This window comes from Ranitomeya imitator, chromosome 6, assembly GCF_032444005.1.
Source record: "Ranitomeya imitator isolate aRanImi1 chromosome 6, aRanImi1.pri, whole genome shotgun sequence".
Taxonomy (NCBI): Eukaryota; Metazoa; Chordata; class Amphibia; order Anura; family Dendrobatidae; genus Ranitomeya; species Ranitomeya imitator.
Window position 1 is genome coordinate 345,243,494 of NC_091287.1, and position 20,418 is coordinate 345,263,911.

The 20,418-nt window shown below is 45.9% G+C and overlaps 1 protein-coding gene across 3 annotated transcripts in view; it reads right to left on the reverse strand.

Moving 5' to 3' along the window:
* Positions 1 to 20,418, reverse strand: part of ATP9B (ATPase phospholipid transporting 9B (putative)) — a 481,605-nt gene that overhangs the window by 158,096 nt on the left and 303,091 nt on the right. For all 3 annotated transcript variants that reach the window (XM_069730937.1, XM_069730939.1, XM_069730938.1), the window contains exon 14: positions 17,288 to 17,400. In XM_069730937.1, the coding sequence (XP_069587038.1) occupies positions 17,288 to 17,400 (113 nt within the window). The remainder of the gene's footprint in view (positions 1 to 17,287; positions 17,401 to 20,418) is intronic.

The window sequence follows — 20,418 nt, forward strand, 5'->3', positions numbered from 1 at the left end:
CCCTCTCTCTACACCCCATACCCAATTTGAAGGCCTAATGCAGTGTAGTTTCCAAGAACTACTAAACGAGAGCCGGAAGATCGAAGCTCAGGAAAGGCAACCTGGGGAACACCTTGGAGTGTAACACACCCTCTCGCTACACCCCATACCCAATTTGAAGGCCTAATGCAGCGTAGTTTCCAAGAACTACTAAACGAGAGCCGGAAGATCGAAGCTCAGGAAAGGCAACCTGGGGAACACCTTGGAGTGTAACACACCCTCTCGCTACACCCCATACCCAATTTGAAGGCCTAATGCAGCGTAGTTTCCAACAACTACTAAACGAGAGCCGGAAGATCGAAGCTCAGGAAAGGCAACCTGGGGAACACCTTGGAGTGTAACACACCCTCTCGCTACACCCCATACCCAATTTGAAGGCCTAATGCAGCGTAGTTTCCAACAACTACTAAACGAGAGCCGGAAGATCGAAGCTCAGGAAAGGCAACCTGGGGAACACCTTGGAGTGTAACACACCCTCTCGCTACACCCCATACCCAATTTGAAGGCCTAATGCAGCGTAGTTTCCAACAACTACTAAACGAGAGCCGGAAGATCGAAGCTCAGGAAAGGCAACCTGGGGAACACCTTGGAGTGTAACAAACCCTCTCTCTACACCCCATACCCAATTTGTAGGCCTAATGCAGCGTAGTTTCCGACAACTACTAAACGAGAGCATGAAGATCGAAGCTCAGGAAAGGCAACCTGGGGAACACCTTGGAGTGTAACACACCCTCTCTCTACACCCCATACCCAATTTGTAGGCCTAATGCAGCGTAGTTTCCGACAACTACTAAACGAGAGCCGGAATATCGAAGCTCAGGAAAGGCAACCTGGGGAACACCTTGGAGTGTAACACACCCTCTCTCTACACCCCATACCCAATTTGAAGGCCTAATGCAGTGTAGTTTCCAAGAACTACTAAACGAGAGCCGGAAGATCGAAGCTCAGGAAAGGCAACCTGGGGAACACCTTGGAGTGTAACACACCCTCTCGCTACACCCCATACCCAATTTGAAGGCCTAATGCAGCGTAGTTTCCAACAACTACTAAACGAGAGCCGGAAGATCGAAGCTCAGGAAAGGCAACCTGGGGAACACCTTGGAGTGGAACACACCATCTCTCTACACCCCATACCCAATTTGAAGGCCTAATGCAGAGTAGTTTCCAAGAACTACTAAACGAGAGCCGGAAGATCGAAGCTCAGGAAAGGCAACCTGGGGAACACCTTGGAGTGTAACACAACGTCTCTCTACACGACGGAAGGGCTGATTCTTAGGAAGGAAGGCTGTTGGAAATAAGCATTGCGCGTCCGAGGGTGATTATATTCTTATTAGGTATATACTCACCCTCGGACGCGCCCTGCTTCTTTATTTGGAATGAATGTTTATTTGCAATGTGGTGTTGACTTTCTCTATTATTTTGGTAATTAATGATTTTATTATTTTCATTATTTTGCATCTTCTCGGCAATAATATAAAGAAGACGCGACAGGACAACACTCGGTGGATGCCATATGTGTGTTTTCAATTTAAAAAAACTTTCAGTTAACTACTTGCAGGAGAAAGTAATTGTAGCTGGTGGCCATTTTTAGTACTGTACCAGATTAGAGTTGTGTGTTTGTTTTTAATGTTAAAATGTCTGCATTTGATATCTCACCAGTATTTTCTTTTTTATAAGCAAAATACTTATTTTTATATTTTCTGATGTTGGTTCCAGGGGTACACGGCCAGCAGTGCCCTGGTCAGTGTAGTAGTAGTTGAAAGAATGGACCGCAGACAGGCATCGAAGGCCTAAAATAATAACACATGGCTGTAGGCAATTTTAAATTGGTTCCAGGGGTACACGGACAGCAGTGGTGTGGTCAGTGGAGGCCTAGTGGAAGGAGTGACCGCAGACAGGCATCGAAGGCCTAAAATAATAACACATGGCTGTAGGCAATTTTAAATTGGTTCCAGGGGTACACGGGCAGCAGTGACCTGGTCAGTGTAGTAGTAGTTGAAAGAATGGACCGCAGACAGGCATCGAAGGCCTAAAATAAAAAAATTGGGCTGGCTGTAGGCAATTTTAAATTGGTTCCAGGGGTACACGGGCAGCAGTGGTGTGGTCAGTGGAGGCCTAGTGGAAGGAGTGACCGCAGACAGGCATCGAAGGCCTAAAATAATAACACATGGCTGTAGGCAATTTTAAATTGGTTCCAGGGGTACACGGGCAGCAGTGACCTGGTCAGTGTAGTAGTAGTTGAAAAAATGGACCGCAGACAGGCATCGAATGCCTAAAATAATAACACATGGCTGTAGGCAATTTTAAATTGGTTACAGGGGTACACGGACAGCAGTGACCTGGTCAGTGTAGTAGTAGTTGAAAGAATGGACCGCAGACAGGCATCGAAGGCCTAAAATAAAAAAATTGGGCTGGCTGTAGGCAATTTTAAATTGGTTCCAGGGGTACACGGGCAGCAGTGGTGTGGTCAGTGGAGGCCTAGTGGAAGGAGTGACCGCAGACAGGCATCGAAGGCCTAAAATAATAACACATGGCTGTAGGCAATTTTAAATTGGTTCCAGGGGTACACGGACAGCAGTGACCTGGTCAGTGTAGTAGTAGTTGAAAGAATGGACCGCAGACAGGCATCGAAGGCCTAAAATAATAACACATGGCTGTAGGCAATTTTAAATTGGTTACAGGGGTACACGGACAGCAGTGACCTGGTCAGTGTAGTAGTAGTTGAAAGAATGGACCGCAGACAGGCATCGAAGGCCTAAAATAAAAAAATTGGGCTGGCTGTAGGCAATTTTAAATTGGTTCCAGGGGTACACGGGCAGCAGTGGTGTGGTCAGTGGAGGCCTAGTGGAAGGAGTGACCGCAGACAGGCATCGAAGGCCTAAAATAATAACACATGGCTGTAGGCAATTTTAAATTGGTTCCAGGGGTACACGGGCAGCAGTGACCTGGTCAGTGTAGTAGTAGTTGAAAAAATGGACCGCAGACAGGCATCGAATGCCTAAAATAATAACACTTGGCTGTAGGCAATTTTAAATTGGTTACAGGGGTACACGGACAGCAGTGACCTGGTCAGTGTAGTAGTAGTTGAAAGAATGGACCGCAGACAGGCATCGAAGGCCTAAAATAAAAAAATTGGGCTGGCTGTAGGCAATTTTAAATTGGTTCCAGGGGTACACGGGCAGCAGTGGTGTGGTCAGTGGAGGCCTAGTGGAAGGAGTGACCGCAGACAGGCATCGAAGGCCTAAAATAATAACACATGGCTGTAGGCAATTTTAAATTGGTTCCAGGGGTACACGGACAGCAGTGACCTGGTCAGTGTAGTAGTAGTTGAAAGAATGGACCGCAGACAGGCATCGAAGGCCTAAAATAATAACACATGGCTGTAGGCAATTTTAAATTGGTTACAGGGGTACACGGACAGCAGTGACCTGGTCAGTGTAGTAGTAGTTGAAAGAATGGACCGCAGACAGGCATCGAAGGCCTAAAATAAAAAAATTGGGCTGGCTGTAGGCAATTTTAAATTGGTTCCAGGGGTACACGGGCAGCAGTGGTGTGGTCAGTGGAGGCCTAGTGGAAGGAGTGACCGCAGACAGGCATCGAAGGCCTAAAATAATAACACATGGCTGTAGGCAATTTTAAATTGGTTCCAGGGGTACACGGACAGCAGTGACCTGGTCAGTGTAGTAGTAGTTGAAAGAATGGACCGCAGACAGGCATCGAAGGCCTAAAATAAAAAAATTGGGCTGGCTGTAGGCAATTTTAAATTGGTTCCAGGGGTACACGGGCAGCAGTGACCTGGTCAGTGTAGTAGTAGTTGAAAGAATGGACCGCAGACAGGCATCGAAGGCCTAAAATAAAAAAATTGGGCTGGCTGTAGGCAATTTTAAATTGGTTCCAGGGGTACACGGGCAGCAGTGACCTGGTCAGTGTAGTAGTAGTTGAAAGAATGGACCGCAGACAGGCTTAGAAGGCCTAACATAACAAACTTGGGCTGGCTGTAGGCACTTTTAAATTGGTTCCAGGGGTACACGGGCAGCAGTGGTCTGGTCAGTGGAAGTCTAGTGGAAGGAGTGACCGCAGACAGGCTTCCAAGGCCTAACATAACAAACTTGGGCTGGCTGTAGGCACTTTTAAATTGGTTCCAGGGGTACACGGGCAGCAGTGGTCTGGTCAGTGGAAGTCTAGTGGAAGGAGTGACCGCAGACAGGCTTCCAAGGCCTAACATAACAAACTTGGGCTGGCTGTAGGCACTTTTAAATTGGTTCCAGGGGTACACGGGCAGCAGTGGTCTGGTCAGTGGAAGTCTAGTGGAAGGAGTGACCGCAGACAGGCTTCCAAGGCCTAACATAACAAACTTGGGCTGGCTGTAGGCACTTTTAAATTGGTTCCAGGGGTACACGGGCAGCAGTGGTGTGGTCAGTGGAGGCCTAGTGGAAGGAGTGACCGCAGACAGGCATCGAAGGCCTAAAATAATAACACATGGCTGTAGGCAATTTTAAATTGGTTCCAGGGGTACACGGACAGCAGTGACCTGGTCAGTGTAGTAGTAGTTGAAAGAATGGACCGCAGACAGGCATCGAAGGCCTAAAATAATAACACATGGCTGTAGGCAATTTTAAATTGGTTACAGGGGTACACGGACAGCAGTGACCTGGTCAGTGTAGTAGTAGTTGAAAGAATGGACCGCAGACAGGCATCGAAGGCCTAAAATAAAAAAATTGGGCTGGCTGTAGGCAATTTTAAATTGGTTCCAGGGGTACACGGGCAGCAGTGGTGTGGTCAGTGGAGGCCTAGTGGAAGGAGTGACCGCAGACAGGCATCGAAGGCCTAAAATAATAACACATGGCTGTAGGCAATTTTAAATTGGTTCCAGGGGTACACGGGCAGCAGTGACCTGGTCAGTGTAGTAGTAGTTGAAAAAATGGACCGCAGACAGGCATCGAATGCCTAAAATAATAACACTTGGCTGTAGGCAATTTTAAATTGGTTACAGGGGTACACGGACAGCAGTGACCTGGTCAGTGTAGTAGTAGTTGAAAGAATGGACCGCAGACAGGCATCGAAGGCCTAAAATAAAAAAATTGGGCTGGCTGTAGGCAATTTTAAATTGGTTCCAGGGGTACACGGGCAGCAGTGGTGTGGTCAGTGGAGGCCTAGTGGAAGGAGTGACCGCAGACAGGCATCGAAGGCCTAAAATAATAACACATGGCTGTAGGCAATTTTAAATTGGTTCCAGGGGTACACGGACAGCAGTGACCTGGTCAGTGTAGTAGTAGTTGAAAGAATGGACCGCAGACAGGCATCGAAGGCCTAAAATAATAACACATGGCTGTAGGCAATTTTAAATTGGTTACAGGGGTACACGGACAGCAGTGACCTGGTCAGTGTAGTAGTAGTTGAAAGAATGGACCGCAGACAGGCATCGAAGGCCTAAAATAAAAAAATTGGGCTGGCTGTAGGCAATTTTAAATTGGTTCCAGGGGTACACGGGCAGCAGTGGTGTGGTCAGTGGAGGCCTAGTGGAAGGAGTGACCGCAGACAGGCATCGAAGGCCTAAAATAATAACACATGGCTGTAGGCAATTTTAAATTGGTTCCAGGGGTACACGGACAGCAGTGACCTGGTCAGTGTAGTAGTAGTTGAAAGAATGGACCGCAGACAGGCATCGAAGGCCTAAAATAAAAAAATTGGGCTGGCTGTAGGCAATTTTAAATTGGTTCCAGGGGTACACGGGCAGCAGTGACCTGGTCAGTGTAGTAGTAGTTGAAAGAATGGACCGCAGACAGGCATCGAAGGCCTAAAATAAAAAAATTGGGCTGGCTGTAGGCAATTTTAAATTGGTTCCAGGGGTACACGGGCAGCAGTGACCTGGTCAGTGTAGTAGTAGTTGAAAGAATGGACCGCAGACAGGCTTAGAAGGCCTAACATAACAAACTTGGGCTGGCTGTAGGCACTTTTAAATTGGTTCCAGGGGTACACGGGCAGCAGTGGTCTGGTCAGTGGAAGTCTAGTGGAAGGAGTGACCGCAGACAGGCTTCCAAGGCCTAACATAACAAACTTGGGCTGGCTGTAGGCACTTTTAAATTGGTTCCAGGGGTACACGGGCAGCAGTGGTCTGGTCAGTGGAAGTCTAGTGGAAGGAGTGACCGCAGACAGGCTTCCAAGGCCTAACATAACAAACTTGGGCTGGCTGTAGGCACTTTTAAATTGGTTCCAGGGGTACACGGGCAGCAGTGGTCTGGTCAGTGGAAGTCTAGTGGAAGGAGTGACCGCAGACAGGCTTCCAAGGCCTAACATAACAAACTTGGGCTGGCTGTAGGCACTTTTAAATTGGTTCCAGGGGTACACGGGCAGCAGTGGTGTGGTCAGTGGAGGCCTAGTGGAAGGAGTGACCGCAGACAGGCATCGAAGGCCTAAAATAATAACACATGGCTGTAGGCAATTTTAAATTGGTTCCAGGGGTACACGGACAGCAGTGACCTGGTCAGTGTAGTAGTAGTTGAAAGAATGGACCGCAGACAGGCATCGAAGGCCTAAAATAATAACACATGGCTGTAGGCAATTTTAAATTGGTTACAGGGGTACACGGACAGCAGTGACCTGGTCAGTGTAGTAGTAGTTGAAAGAATGGACCGCAGACAGGCATCGAAGGCCTAAAATAAAAAAATTGGGCTGGCTGTAGGCAATTTTAAATTGGTTCCAGGGGTACACGGGCAGCAGTGGTGTGGTCAGTGGAGGCCTAGTGGAAGGAGTGACCGCAGACAGGCATCGAAGGCCTAAAATAATAACACATGGCTGTAGGCAATTTTAAATTGGTTCCAGGGGTACACGGACAGCAGTGACCTGGTCAGTGTAGTAGTAGTTGAAAGAATGGACCGCAGACAGGCATCGAAGGCCTAAAATAAAAAAATTGGGCTGGCTGTAGGCAATTTTAAATTGGTTCCAGGGGTACACGGGCAGCAGTGACCTGGTCAGTGTAGTAGTAGTTGAAAGAATGGACCGCAGACAGGCATCGAAGGCCTAAAATAAAAAAATTGGGCTGGCTGTAGGCAATTTTAAATTGGTTCCAGGGGTACACGGGCAGCAGTGACCTGGTCAGTGTAGTAGTAGTTGAAAGAATGGACCGCAGACAGGCTTAGAAGGCCTAACATAACAAACTTGGGCTGGCTGTAGGCACTTTTAAATTGGTTCCAGGGGTACACGGGCAGCAGTGGTCTGGTCAGTGGAAGTCTAGTGGAAGGAGTGACCGCAGACAGGCTTCCAAGGCCTAACATAACAAACTTGGGCTGGCTGTAGGCACTTTTAAATTGGTTCCAGGGGTACACGGGCAGCAGTGGTCTGGTCAGTGGAAGTCTAGTGGAAGGAGTGACCGCAGACAGGCTTCCAAGGCCTAACATAACAAACTTGGGCTGGCTGTAGGCACTTTTAAATTGGTTCCAGGGGTACACGGGCAGCAGTGGTCTGGTCAGTGGAAGTCTAGTGGAAGGAGTGACCGCAGACAGGCTTCCAAGGCCTAACATAACAAACTTGGGCTGGCTGTAGGCACTTTTAAATTGGTTCCAGGGGTACACGGGCAGCAGTGGTCTGGTCAGTGGAAGTCTAGTGGAAGGAGTGACCGCAGACAGGCTTCCAAGGCCTAACATAACAAACTTGGGCTGGCTGTAGGCACTTTTAAATTGGTTCCAGGGGTACACGGGCAGCAGTGGTCTGGTCAGTGGAAGTCTAGTGGAAGGAGTGACCGCAGACAGGCTTCCAAGGCCTAACATAACAAACTTGGGCTGGCTGTAGGCACTTTTAAATTGGTTCCAGGGGTACACGGGCAGCAGTGGTCTGGTCAGTGGAAGTCTAGTGGAAGGAGTGACCGCAGACAGGCTTCCAAGGCCTAACATAACAAAATTGGGCTGGCTGTAGGCACTTTAAATTGGTTCCAGGGGTACATGGGCAGCAGTGTATGGTCAGTGGAAGTCTAGTGGAAGGAGTGACGGCAGACAGTCTTCGAAGGCCTAACATAACAAAATTGGGCTGACTGTAGGCACTTTTAAATTGGTTCCAGGGTAACACGGCCAGCAGTGGCCTGGTCAGTGTAGTAGTTGTAGAAAGAAGGGACCGCAGACAGGCTTCGAAGGCCTAACATAACAAAAATGTCAAAACAATGGTATTGTCAGTGCCAGGCATTGAAGGATGTCAGCGGCTAGACTACACATTGGTGAAGCTGTGAGAGATAATTTTGCTAGTGGTAGAGCACTGTTTGAGCTGGGGGGGGGAACTGTCTTGTGGCCGGCGGTACAGGCACAGGGCCCCTCATATTACAACGGTGTGTCTGACGTTGGGTGCGCACCACCACCGCCAGAGACACTTTATTGTACTATGAGGGACCCAGTGGCAGTGCCGTCGACCAAAAGCGGCCACACCCACCTCTTCAGACAAACAGCACTCTCAAGGGTCCAAGCGCAAAGTGGCGATAGCACGGCCCCGTGTGGGGAGTTTGGCCATTTCGTGAGGTGGAAACATGTCGTATGCTGGACAATCAGGTGAAGAAAATTACGAGATTGGAAAAGTCATTCAGAATAGTCCACAGGCAAGACCTTTTCATAGGAAAGCTAGGTGTCAGCCGGGCAGGGTGGGGCAAAAGATTTTGAAATCCAGTTGTGGTTCATTTTAATGAAGGTTAGATCATCTACATTTTGGGTAGCCAGACGAGTCCTTTTTTCTGTTAGTATTGAACCTGCAGCACTGAATACTCTTTCTGATAGGACACTAGCTGCCGGGCAAGCAAGCTCCTGCAATGCATATTCTGCCAATTCTGGCCAGGTGTCTAATTTGGATGCCCAGTAATCAAATGGGAATGACGGTTGAGGGAGAACGTCGATAAGGGATGAAAAATAGTTTGTAACCATACTGGACAAATGTTGTCTCCTGTCACTTTGAATTGATGCTGCAGTACCTGTCCTGTCTGCGGTCATAGAAAAATCACTCCACAACCTGGTCAGAAAACCCCTCTGTCCAACGCCACTTCTGATTTCTGCCCCTCTAACACCTCTGGTCTGCTGGCCCCTGGAGCTCGTGTGAGAACGATCACGGGCGCTGTGTGCAGGGAATGCCAGAAGCAAACGGTCAACAAGAGTTGATTGTTTTGTTGCTAATATTAGTTCCAAGTTCTCATGTGGCATAATATTTTGCAATTTGCCTTTATAGCGAGGATCAAGGAGGCAGGCCAACCAGTAATCGTCATCGTTCATCATTTTTGTAATGCGTGTGTCCCTTTTGAGGATACGCAAGGCATAATCCGCCATGTGGGCCAAAGTTCCCGTTGTCAAATCTGCGGTTGTGCTTGGTTGAGGGGCAGTTGCAGGCAAATCTACGTCACTTGTGTCCCTCAAAAAACCAGAACCCGGCCTTGCCACGCCACCAATTTCCCGTGCCCCCGGGAAAGCTTCCTCATTAAAAATATACTCATCCCCATCATCCTCCTCATCCTCCACCTCCTCTTCGCCCGGTACCTCGTCATGTACACTGCCCTGACCAGACAATCGCTGACTGTCATCAAGGCTTTCCTCTTCCTCTGGTGCAGACGCCTGATCCTTTATGTGCGTCAAACTTTGCATCAGCAGACGCATTAGGGGGATGCTCATGCTTATTATGGCGTTGTCTGCACTAACCAGCCGTGTGCATTCCTCAAAACACTGAAGGACTTGACACATGTCTTGAATCTTCGACCACTGCACACCTGACAACTCCATGTCTGCCATCCTACTGCCTGCCCGTGTATGTGTATCCTCCCACAAAAACATAACAGCCCGCCTCTGTTCGCACAGTCTCTGAAGCATGTGCAGTGTTGAGTTCCACCTTGTTGCAACGTCTATGATTAGGCGATGCTGGGGAAGGTTCAAAGAACGCTGATAGGTCTGCATACGGCTGGAGTGTACAGGCGAACGGCGGATATGTGCGCAAAGTCCACGCACTTTGAGGAGCAGGTCGGATAACCCCGGATAACTTTTCAGGAAGCACTGCACCACCAGGTTTAAGGTGTGAGCCAGGCAAGGAATGTGTTTCAGTTGGGAAAGGGAGATGGCAGCCATGAAATTCCTTCCGTTATCACTCACTACCTTGCCTGCCTCAAGATCTACAGTGCCCAGCCACGACTGCGTTTCTTGCTGCAAGAACTCGGACAGAACTTCCGCGGTGTGTCTATTGTCGCCCAAACACTTCATAGCCAATACAGCCTGCTGACGTATGCCAGTAGCTGCCCCATAATGGGAGACCTGGTGTGCAACAGTGGCAGGTGCGGATGGAGTGTTTGTGCGACTGCGGTCTGTGGACGAGCTCTTGCTTCTGCAGGAGGACGAGGAGGAGGAGGAGGAGGGGGTGCGAACGGCTACAGACAACTGTTTACTAGACCGTGGGCTAGGCAGAACTGTCCCAAACTTGCTGTCCCCTGTGGACCCTGAATCCACCACATTTACCCAGTGTGCCGTGATGGACACGTAACGTCCCTGGCCATGCCTACTGGTCCATGCATCTGTTGTCAGGTGCACCTTTGTGCTCACAGATTGCCTGAGTGCATGGACGATGCGCTCTTTAACATGCTGGTGGAGGGCTGGGATGGCTTTTCTGGAAAAAAAGTGTCGACTGGGTAGCTCGTAGCGTGGTACAGCGTAGTCCATCAGGTCTTTGAAAGCTTCGCTTTCAACTAACCGGTAGGGCATCATCTCTAACGAGATTAGTCTAGCTATGTGGGCGTTCAAACCCTGTGTACGCGGATGCGAGGCTAAGTATTTCCTTTTTCTAACCATAGTCTCATGTAGGGTGAGCTGGACTGGAGAGCTGGAGATCGTGGAACTAGCGGGGGTGCCGGTGGACATGGCAGACTGAGAGACGGTGGGAGATGGTATTGTTGCCGCCGGTGCCCTAGATGCAGTGTTTCCTACTACGAAACTGGTGATTCCCTGACCCTGACTGCTTTGGCCTGGCAAAGATACCTGCACAGATACAGCAGGTGGTGCGCTAAATGGTGGTCCTACACTGCCGGAAGGGATGTTGCGTTGATGACTAGCTTCATTGGCCGAGGGTGCAACAACCTTAAGGGACGTTTGGTAGTTAGTCCAAGCTTTCAAATGCATGGTGGTTAAATGTCTATGCATGCAACTAGTATTGAGACTTTTCAGATTCTGACCTCTGCTTAAGGAAGTAGAACATTTTTGACAGATGACTTTGCGCTGATCAATTGGATGTTGTTTAAAAAAATGCCAGACTGCACTCTTTCTAGCATCGGATACCTTTTCAGGCATTGCAGACTGAGCTTTAACCGGATGGCCACGCTGTCCTCCACCAGGTTTTGGCTTTGCCACGCGTTTTGGGCAAGATACGGGCCCGGCAGATGGAACCTGTGGCGATGTTGATGCCTGCTGCGGCCCCTCCTCCTCCTCTGCTTCAGAACTGCTGCCGCCTGCACCCTGTTCCCCCAATGGCTGCCAATCGGGGTCAAGAACTGGGTCATCTAATAACTCTTCTTGTACCTCCTGCGCAACTTCGTCTGTGTCACCGTGTCGTTCGGTGGTATAGCGTTCGTGATGGGGCAACATAGTCTCATCAGGGTCTGATTCTTGATCAGCACCCTGCGAGGGCAATGTTGTGGTCTGAGTCAAAGGACCAGCATAGTAGTCTGGCTGTGGCTGTGCGTCAGTGCACTCCATGTCAGATTCAATTTGTAATGGGCATGGACTGTTAACTGCTTCACTTTCTAAGCCAGGGACGGTATGTGTAAAGAGCTCCATGGAGTAACCCGTTGTGTCGCCTGCTGCATTCTTCTCTGTTGTTGTTTTTGCTGAAGAGGACAAGGAAGTGACTTGTCCCTGACCGTGAACATCCACTAACGACGCGCTGCTTTTACTTTTACCAGTTTCACGAGATGAGGCAAAAGAGCTAGAGGCTGAGTCAGCAAGATAAGCCAAAACTTGCTCTTGCTGCTCCGGCTTTAAAAGCGGTTTTCCTAATCCCAGAAAAGGGAGCGTTCGAGGCCTTGTGTAGCCGGACGACGAACCTGGCTCCACAGCTCCAGACTTAGGTGCAATATTTTTTCCCCCACGACCACCTGATGCTCCACCACTACCACTACCCTCATTACCAGCTGACAATGAACGCCCCCGGCCACGACCTCTTCCACTAGACTTCCTCATTGTTTTAAAAACGTAACCAAACTAACGTTATTTGTTGCAGTCACACAACTTACACGGTGAGCTATAACTTCAGTATGATTTAGCTACCCCTTTACAGGTTGGTGAGACCACAGCGAAAATCAGGCCCAATGTTACACACTCTTTTTTTGGTGGCTGCAAATTAGAGAGATGCCCCACACGCAGGACTGTCACTGAAGCACAAATGTTAATATTAATGTCACACTATTATTTTTTTTTTATTTTTATTTTTTTCAGGAACACTTTAGAAACCCCCCCAAAAAAAAAAAATAGATTTTTGCAGGGAGAATTTAGAAAACAAATGTAACAAACTATATGCTTTCTATGGGCCACTGAGTGAGAGATGACGCACACAGGAATCAGGAGTGGCACACAAGCCCAGAGGCCAATATTTTTCTACCAATGATTGATGGAGTTATTTTCTCTGGTAGATTTTGGAACCCAAATCAAGGAAAAAAAATGTAGGCTTTCTATGGACCACAATTGGAGAGAGAGAGAGAGAGAGATGGCACACCCAGGAGTCAAGACTGGCACACAAGCAGAAAGGCCAATATTAATCTCCCATTTTTTTTTTTTGGTTGTTTTTTTTTTTTTTTTTTTCAGGGAGACTTTAGAAAAAAAAATAATAAAAAAAATATGATTTTATCAGGAAGAATTTAGAAACCAAATAAAATAAAATGATTTTTTCAGGGAGAATTTATAAAACAAATAAAACCAAAAATAGGCGTTCTATGGCCCACTGACTGAGAGATGACGCACCCAGGAGTCAAGACTGGCACACAAGCAGAAAGGCCAATATTAATCTCCCACTGTTTTTTTTGGTTGTTTTTTTTTTTTTTTTTTCAGGGAGACTTTAGAAAAAAAAATAATAAAAAAAATATGATTTTATCAGGAAGAATTTAGAAACCAAATAAAATAAAATGATTTTTTCAGGGAGAATTTATAAAACAAATAAAACCAAAAATAGGCGTTCTATGGCCCACTGACTGAGAGATGACGCACCCAGGAGTCAAGACTGGCACACAAGCAGAAAGGCCAATATTAATCTCCCACTGTTTTTTTTTTTTTTTTTCAGGGAGACTTTAGAAAAAAAAATAATAAAAAAAATATGATTTTATCAGGAAGAATTTAGAAACCAAATAAAATAAAATAATTTTTTCAGGGAGAATTTAGAAAACAAATAAAACCAAAAATAGGCGTTCTATGGCCCACTGACTGAGAGATGACGCACACAGGAGTCAGGAGTGGCACACAAACCCAGAGGCCAATATTTTTCTACCAATGATTGATGTAGTTATTTTCTCTGGTAGATTTTAGAACCCAAATCAAGGAAAAAAAAATATAGGCTTTCTATGGACCACAATTGGAGAGAGAGAGAGAGAGAGAGAGAGAGAGAGAGAGAGATGGCACACCCAGGAGTCAAGACTGGCACACAAGCAGAAAGGCCAATATTAATCTCCCACTGTTTTTTTGGTTGTTTTTTTTTTTTTTTTTTCAGGGAGACTTTAGAAAAAAAAATAATAAAAAAAATATGATTTTATCAGGAAGAATTTAGAAACCAAATAAAATAAAATGATTTTTTCAGGGAGAATTTAGAAAACAAATAAAACCAAAAATATGCGTTCTATGGCCCACTGACTGAGAGAGAGAGAGAGATGGAACGCTTAGTACTGGCACACAAGCCCAAAGGGCAATATTAATCTCCCTTTTTTTTTCCAGGGAGAATTTCTGAAACCCAAAAAAAAAATAAAATAGGCTTTCTATGGCCCACTATTTGTGAGAGAGATGGGACGCTCAGGACTGGCACAGATGGCACGCTCAGGACTGGCACAGAAGCCCAGAGGCCAATATTAATCTCCCTTTTTTTCTGGGAGAATTTATAAAACCAAAAAAATATTTAAATAGGCTTTCTATGGCCCACTATTTGTGAGAGAGATGGCACGCTCAGGACTGGCACAGATGGCACGCTCACAACTGGCACACAAGCCCAGAGGCCAATATTAATCTCCCTTTTTTCAGGGAGAATTTCTAAAACCCAAAAAAAAAATAAAATAGGCTTTCTATGGCCCACTATTTGTGAGAGAGATGGGACGCTCAGGACTGGCACAGATGGCACGCTCAGGACTGGCACAGAAGCCCAGAGGCCAATATTAATCTCCCTTTTTTTCTGGGAGAATTTATAAAACCAAAAAAATATTTAAATAGGCTTTCTATGGCCCACTATTTGTGAGAGAGATGGCACGCTCAGGACTGGCACAGATGGCACGCTCACAACTGGCACACAAGCCCAGAGGCCAATATTAATCTCCCTTTTTTCAGGGAGAATTTCTAAAACCCAAAAAAAAAATAAAATAGGCTTTCTATGGCCCACTATTTGTGAGAGAGATGGGACGCTCAGGACTGGCACAGATGGCACGCTCAGGACTGGCACAGAAGCCCAGAGGCCAATATTAATCTCCCTTTTTTTCTGGGAGAATTTATAAAACCAAAAAAATATTTAAATAGGCTTTCTATGGCCCACTATTTGTGAGAGAGATGGCACGCTCAGGACTGGCACAGATGGCACGCTCACAACTGGCACACAAGCCCAGAGGCCAATATTAATCTCCCTTTTTTCAGGGAAAATTTATAAAACAAAAAAAAAAATTAAATAGGCTTTCTATGGCCCACTATTTGTGAGAGAGATGGCACGCTCAGGGCTGGCTGGCACAGATGGCACGCTCAGGACTGGCACACAAGCCCAGAGGCCAATATTAATCTCCCTTTTTTTCTGGGAGAATTTATAAAACCAAAAAAATATTTAAATAGGCTTTCTATGGCCCACTATTTGTGAGAGAGATGGCACGCTCAGGACTGGCACAGATGGCACGCTCACAACTGGCACACAAGCCCAGAGGCCAATATTAATCTCCCTTTTTTCAGGGAAAATTTATAAAACAAAAAAAAAAATTAAATAGGCTTTCTATGGCCCACTATTTGTGAGAGAGATGGCACGCTCAGGGCTGGCACAGATGGCACGCTCAGGACTGGCACACAAGCCCAGAGGCCAATATTAATCTCCCTTTTTTTCAGGGAGAATTTATAAAACCAAAAAAAAAAATAAATAGGCTTTCTATGGCCCACTATTTGTGAGAGAGATGGCACACTCAGGACTGGCACACAAGCCCAAAGGCCAATATTAATCTCCCACTGTATTTTTATCAGGGAGAATTTATACACCCCACAAAAAAAAATACAGAAAAATGAAAAGGCTTTCTATGGCCCACTATGTGAGAGAGATGGCACACACAGGGATGGCACTCTAGCAGAAATGCCAAATTGCCAATCTTAATCTCCCACCAAAAAAAAAAAAAAAAAAAAAACAGGGAATGTCCTACAATTACTATCTCCCTGCCTGCAGTAATCTCAGCCAGGTATGGCAGGCAGCTACTATCTCCCTGCCTGCAGTAATCTCAGCCAGGTATGGCAGGCAGCAATAAGGAGTGGACTGATGCACAAATGAAATAAAAAGTGTGGACAAACAAAAAAGATAGCTGTGCAGAAAGGAAGGAACAAGAGGATTTGTGCTTTGAAAAAAGCAGTTGGTTTGCACAGCGGCGTACACACAGCAATGCAGCTATCAGGGAGCCTTCTAGGGCAGCCCAATGAGCTACAGCGCTGAGGGGAAAAAAAAAAAAAAAAAAAATTCCACTGTCCCTGCACACCGAGGGTGGTGTTGGACAGTGCAAATCGCTGCAGCACAAGCGGTTTTGTGGTTAATGGACCCTGCCTAACGCTATCCCTGCTTCTGACAAAGCGGCAGCAACCTCTCCCTAAGCTCAGATCAGCAGCAGTAAGATGGCGGTCGGCGGGAACGCCTCTTTATAGCCCCTGTGACGTCGCAGACAGCAAGCCAATCACTGCAATGCCCTTCTCTAAGATGGTGGGGACCAGGACCTATGTCATCACGCTGCCCACACTCTGCGTTTACCTTCATTGGCTGAGAAATGGCGCTTTTCGCGTCATTGAAACGCGACTTTGGCGCGAAAGTCGCGTACCGCATGGCCGACCCCGCACAGGGGTCGGATCGGGTTTCATGAAACCCCGACTTAGCCAAAAGTCGGCGACTTTTGAAAATGTTCGACCCGTTTCGCTCAACCCTAGTAAAGACAGACAAGGATGACACACTGATGGTAAAAACAGACACACTGATGACAACCTAATGGTAAAGACATAAGTTGCAAAATACTCCGGTCACATGGAAGCGCACAGGACACAGATGAAAGGATTAAAAGTTTCTTTGTTTATTGAAATCCACAACGCGTTTCGACGGAACAGCTCCGTCTTCATCAGGTGGCAGTATCATGATTTTAATCCTTTCATCTGTGTCCTGTGCGCTTCCATGTGACCGGAGTATTTTGCAACTTACAGTTTATTCCTCTCCTGAGGCACCCGGCAGGAGCTGCATCGGACCTTTCTCAATCAACATCTCCCCTGACCGCCAGCCTGGCGCTCCGTTAGCCTGTCCTTTCTGTATCTATTTGCTTAATGGTAAAGACAGACATACTGATGACACAAACCGATGGTAAAGACAGGCAAACGGATGACACTGATGGCAAAGACAGGCACACAGATGACACACTGATGGCAAAACCAAACACACGGATGACACACTGATGGTGAAAAAAATAACACTGATGACACATTGATGGTAAAAAAGGACACACTGCTGACATGGATGGTAAAAACGGACACACGGATGACACACTGATGGAAAAGACAGACACACGGATGACACACTGTTGCTAAAAACAGACACACGGATGACACACTGACAGTAAAGACAGGCACACTGATGACACAGATGGTAAAAACCAACACATGGATAACTCACTGATGGTAAAAACGGACACACTGACGACACGCTGATGGTAAAGACAGACACAAGATGACACACTGATGGAGAACACTGATGGCACCGGTTTTAATTTGTTTCACGTATGTGATTTAACAAGGATATGCGGATGAGGCCTTACGTAGTAATTTACCTTGAGTGTCTCGAAACCCTGACTTACCAGTGCGTAGGAGCTCGCTACATGGGTCTGGATTTCATCCATTGTATCTGTACCATAGGACACAGTGCCCAGGTGAAGACGCTTGAAAACCATTTCATTTTGGGTAAGTGTTCCTGAAAGATATGTGTTTTAAAAGTCAGATCATGATTTTACACCAATTTGTTTTATTAATTTGCAGTGAAGTAGACATTAAAAAGAAAAACAGCAAAAAATATATTTTCAGTTAAAACCTAAAAATACAGGATAAAAAGCAGTGTTGCCTGCATCGACTTTTCTCCAAGTCACATGCATATCCGTCCAGAAATCTGCCATCAAGGGCTTGTTCACACGACCATATACTTGGTCCAAGTGCTATGTGTGGAAAAAAAACAGATAGCACAGAGAACAATGTTATTCAATGGGACAGCGCAGGTGAGCAATTTTTTTCACAAACAACTCTTTGTGTAATAAAAATCGCAGCATGCACTAGTTTCTTCCATAAATTGGATGAACCTCTCCCATTCAAATCTATGAGTACGTAAAAAATAAATCTGCTGCCGCATGGATCCATAGTATAGAATCCGAATGTTAAGGATACATTGCAGTTCTGTAACAGGAGCCTGTAAATGATTACTAGCTGGGGCTGGAAATAACATTGTATACGGACAGCACTCGGATGACAAGTGAGAAATAGTCGTCTTGGGAACCTATCATCTGATTCATGCTGCCTAAACCATGTGCAGCATGAATCCGAACCGGCTGCACTACTGCATGAATCCGGTGACGGTTCCTTTTAAGAACTGATTACGCTGTCCCTGTGTTAGCATGAAGGAAACACTTCGCCTCCTACTGCATTTTTTAGATGCACAGTGGGAAGGAGCCCATGAAATTCAGCTTATTTACTGCACTTTAAAACAGCAGAAAAAAACCACAGCATTTACGTTACATAGGAATCCAACATGAGGACAGTAGAACATTTATTTTCCTGACATCTCACCCAGCGGAAAAACGCTTGTAAGTCACGAGAAGGTAAAGAGTGCAGCCGCCCTGGGGCAGAAAGAACTACACTGCCTTTTTCCAACACATATATCTATATTATTTCTGGATTTCTACACTATTACACTTGCCACATGGAAACCGCAAGCAAGCAGGGTGTCGGGGGAACTCACTCCTTTCTGTATAATGTGTCCATAATATCTGCTGCCTGACGCTCCATAGTCCACTAAGGCAAATACTGCGGATAAGATGCACAGGAAAATCCCGCTCAGGGATAACGTACACACATAGGAGTTCTTATCGCTCTAGCTCACCTCAATGGGCCATCTATGGCACACAATTTCTTTAACAAAAAGAACTTCATTAAAATAATGAATATTTGAAAAGGGTAATCATAAATTAACTGCCTGCTGGGACTATGGGATTGTATTTACGGTGACTTTTGCTTTTAGAGCAGAAACTGACAAATCAAAACTCAGCATTTTTGGAGAGTCTCTGCTTTAAACCCCAGAAAAAACACAGTGTGAACACAGCCTTAGGCTGGATTCACATACAGCGATCTGCAGCCTATATCAGTGTTTCTTGCTTATTTTGGTTCTAAGGGTATGTTTCCACATTCAGGAAACGCTGCGTTTTTGACGCAGCATTGAGCCACAGCATCAAAAACGCAGCGTCCAGATGTTACAGCATAATGGAGGGGATTTCATGAAATCCTGTCTCCACTATGCGTGGTAACACGCACCCGCGCGGCCCTGCGATTCCGTACATGCGGAGCGTCTTTTTAGATCGCAGAATGTCTGTTTACCTTGCGGCGACACTGCGCTGCCGCAAGGTAAATCACAGGGCACTATGTGTGGGGTGTGATGATTCCAGATGTGTGCAATGAACACATCCGGCATCATCGCGTCTCCAGAAGGGGGCGGGGCTTTGGGCGGAGCAAGTTTTCCGCTCCGTCCAAAGCGCTGGCCATCCTGAAGGTGGGCACATTACCCTTAGACGCGAATAAAGAGACTGGTTACACATAGATAAAGCATACAGGGTGTTTATGGTGGTTTTTGCATATGAAATTAGATATGCCAACTTTTTCCTCTTTTGCTGCAGGCTTCTTTAAAGAGATATGGGTGTGTTAACCTTAAATGCTGCTGCCAATCACTGACAACAGAATTTAACAAATGCAAGTAAATGCAACATTCCACGTACTCATCAGCACACGGCCGTGACGTAATCGTGGGGTGAGGATGGGTTGTCGTGACAGTGGGAGATCTGCTGATGACCCCCATGCCTGTCATTACAATTGTGGCTGGCGTTCAAAGTAGATCATGATTTTCTCAATATATAGAACTGCTGATGCACCGCAATGTATAGCACAAGCGACCAATCGCAGCTTTAAGTCCCTTAAGGAGACTATTAAATATAGTAAAAACGGGGAGAGGGAGGTTTTTTTAACCCCTTCACCACCTTGAATTTTTCTGTTTTTGAGTTTTCGATCCTCGTTTCCCTTTTTCCCAGAACCATAACTTTTTTTTTATTTTTTGGTCAAAATGTTTTTGCGAGACGAGTTGTACTTTTGAACGACACCATTGGTTTTACCATATAGTGTACTGGAAAACGGGAAAAAAATTCAAGGGCCCGTGAAAGTGCAAACAAATTACAATTCCACAATTGATTTCTTTTTTTTTTTTTAATCAAGTTCACTAAATGCTAAAGCTGACCTGCCATTATGATTCCTCCAGGTCATTATACAAGTTTGCAGATACCAAACATGTATAGGTTCTTTTTTTTTATTTACGGTAGTGGTGAAAAAAAATTCCAAGTTTTTTTTTTTTTTTAAATGTCGCCATTTTCCGACACCTGTAGTGTCTCCATTTTTCATGATCTAGGGCTGAGTGAGGGTTTTATTTTTTGCGTGCTGAGCTAATGTTTTCATGGATATTATACTGGGGTAGATGTAATGTTTTGATTGCTCATTATTGCATTTTAATGCAATGTTGTGGCGACCAAAAAAAAAACATAATTCAGGCATTTTGATTTTTTTTCTCCTTACGTCCTTTACCGATCAGATTAATTCTTTCAATATATTGATAGATCGGGCGATTCTGAACGTGGCGATACTAAATATGTGTATTTTCTTTTAATTGTTTTAATGGGAGAAAAGG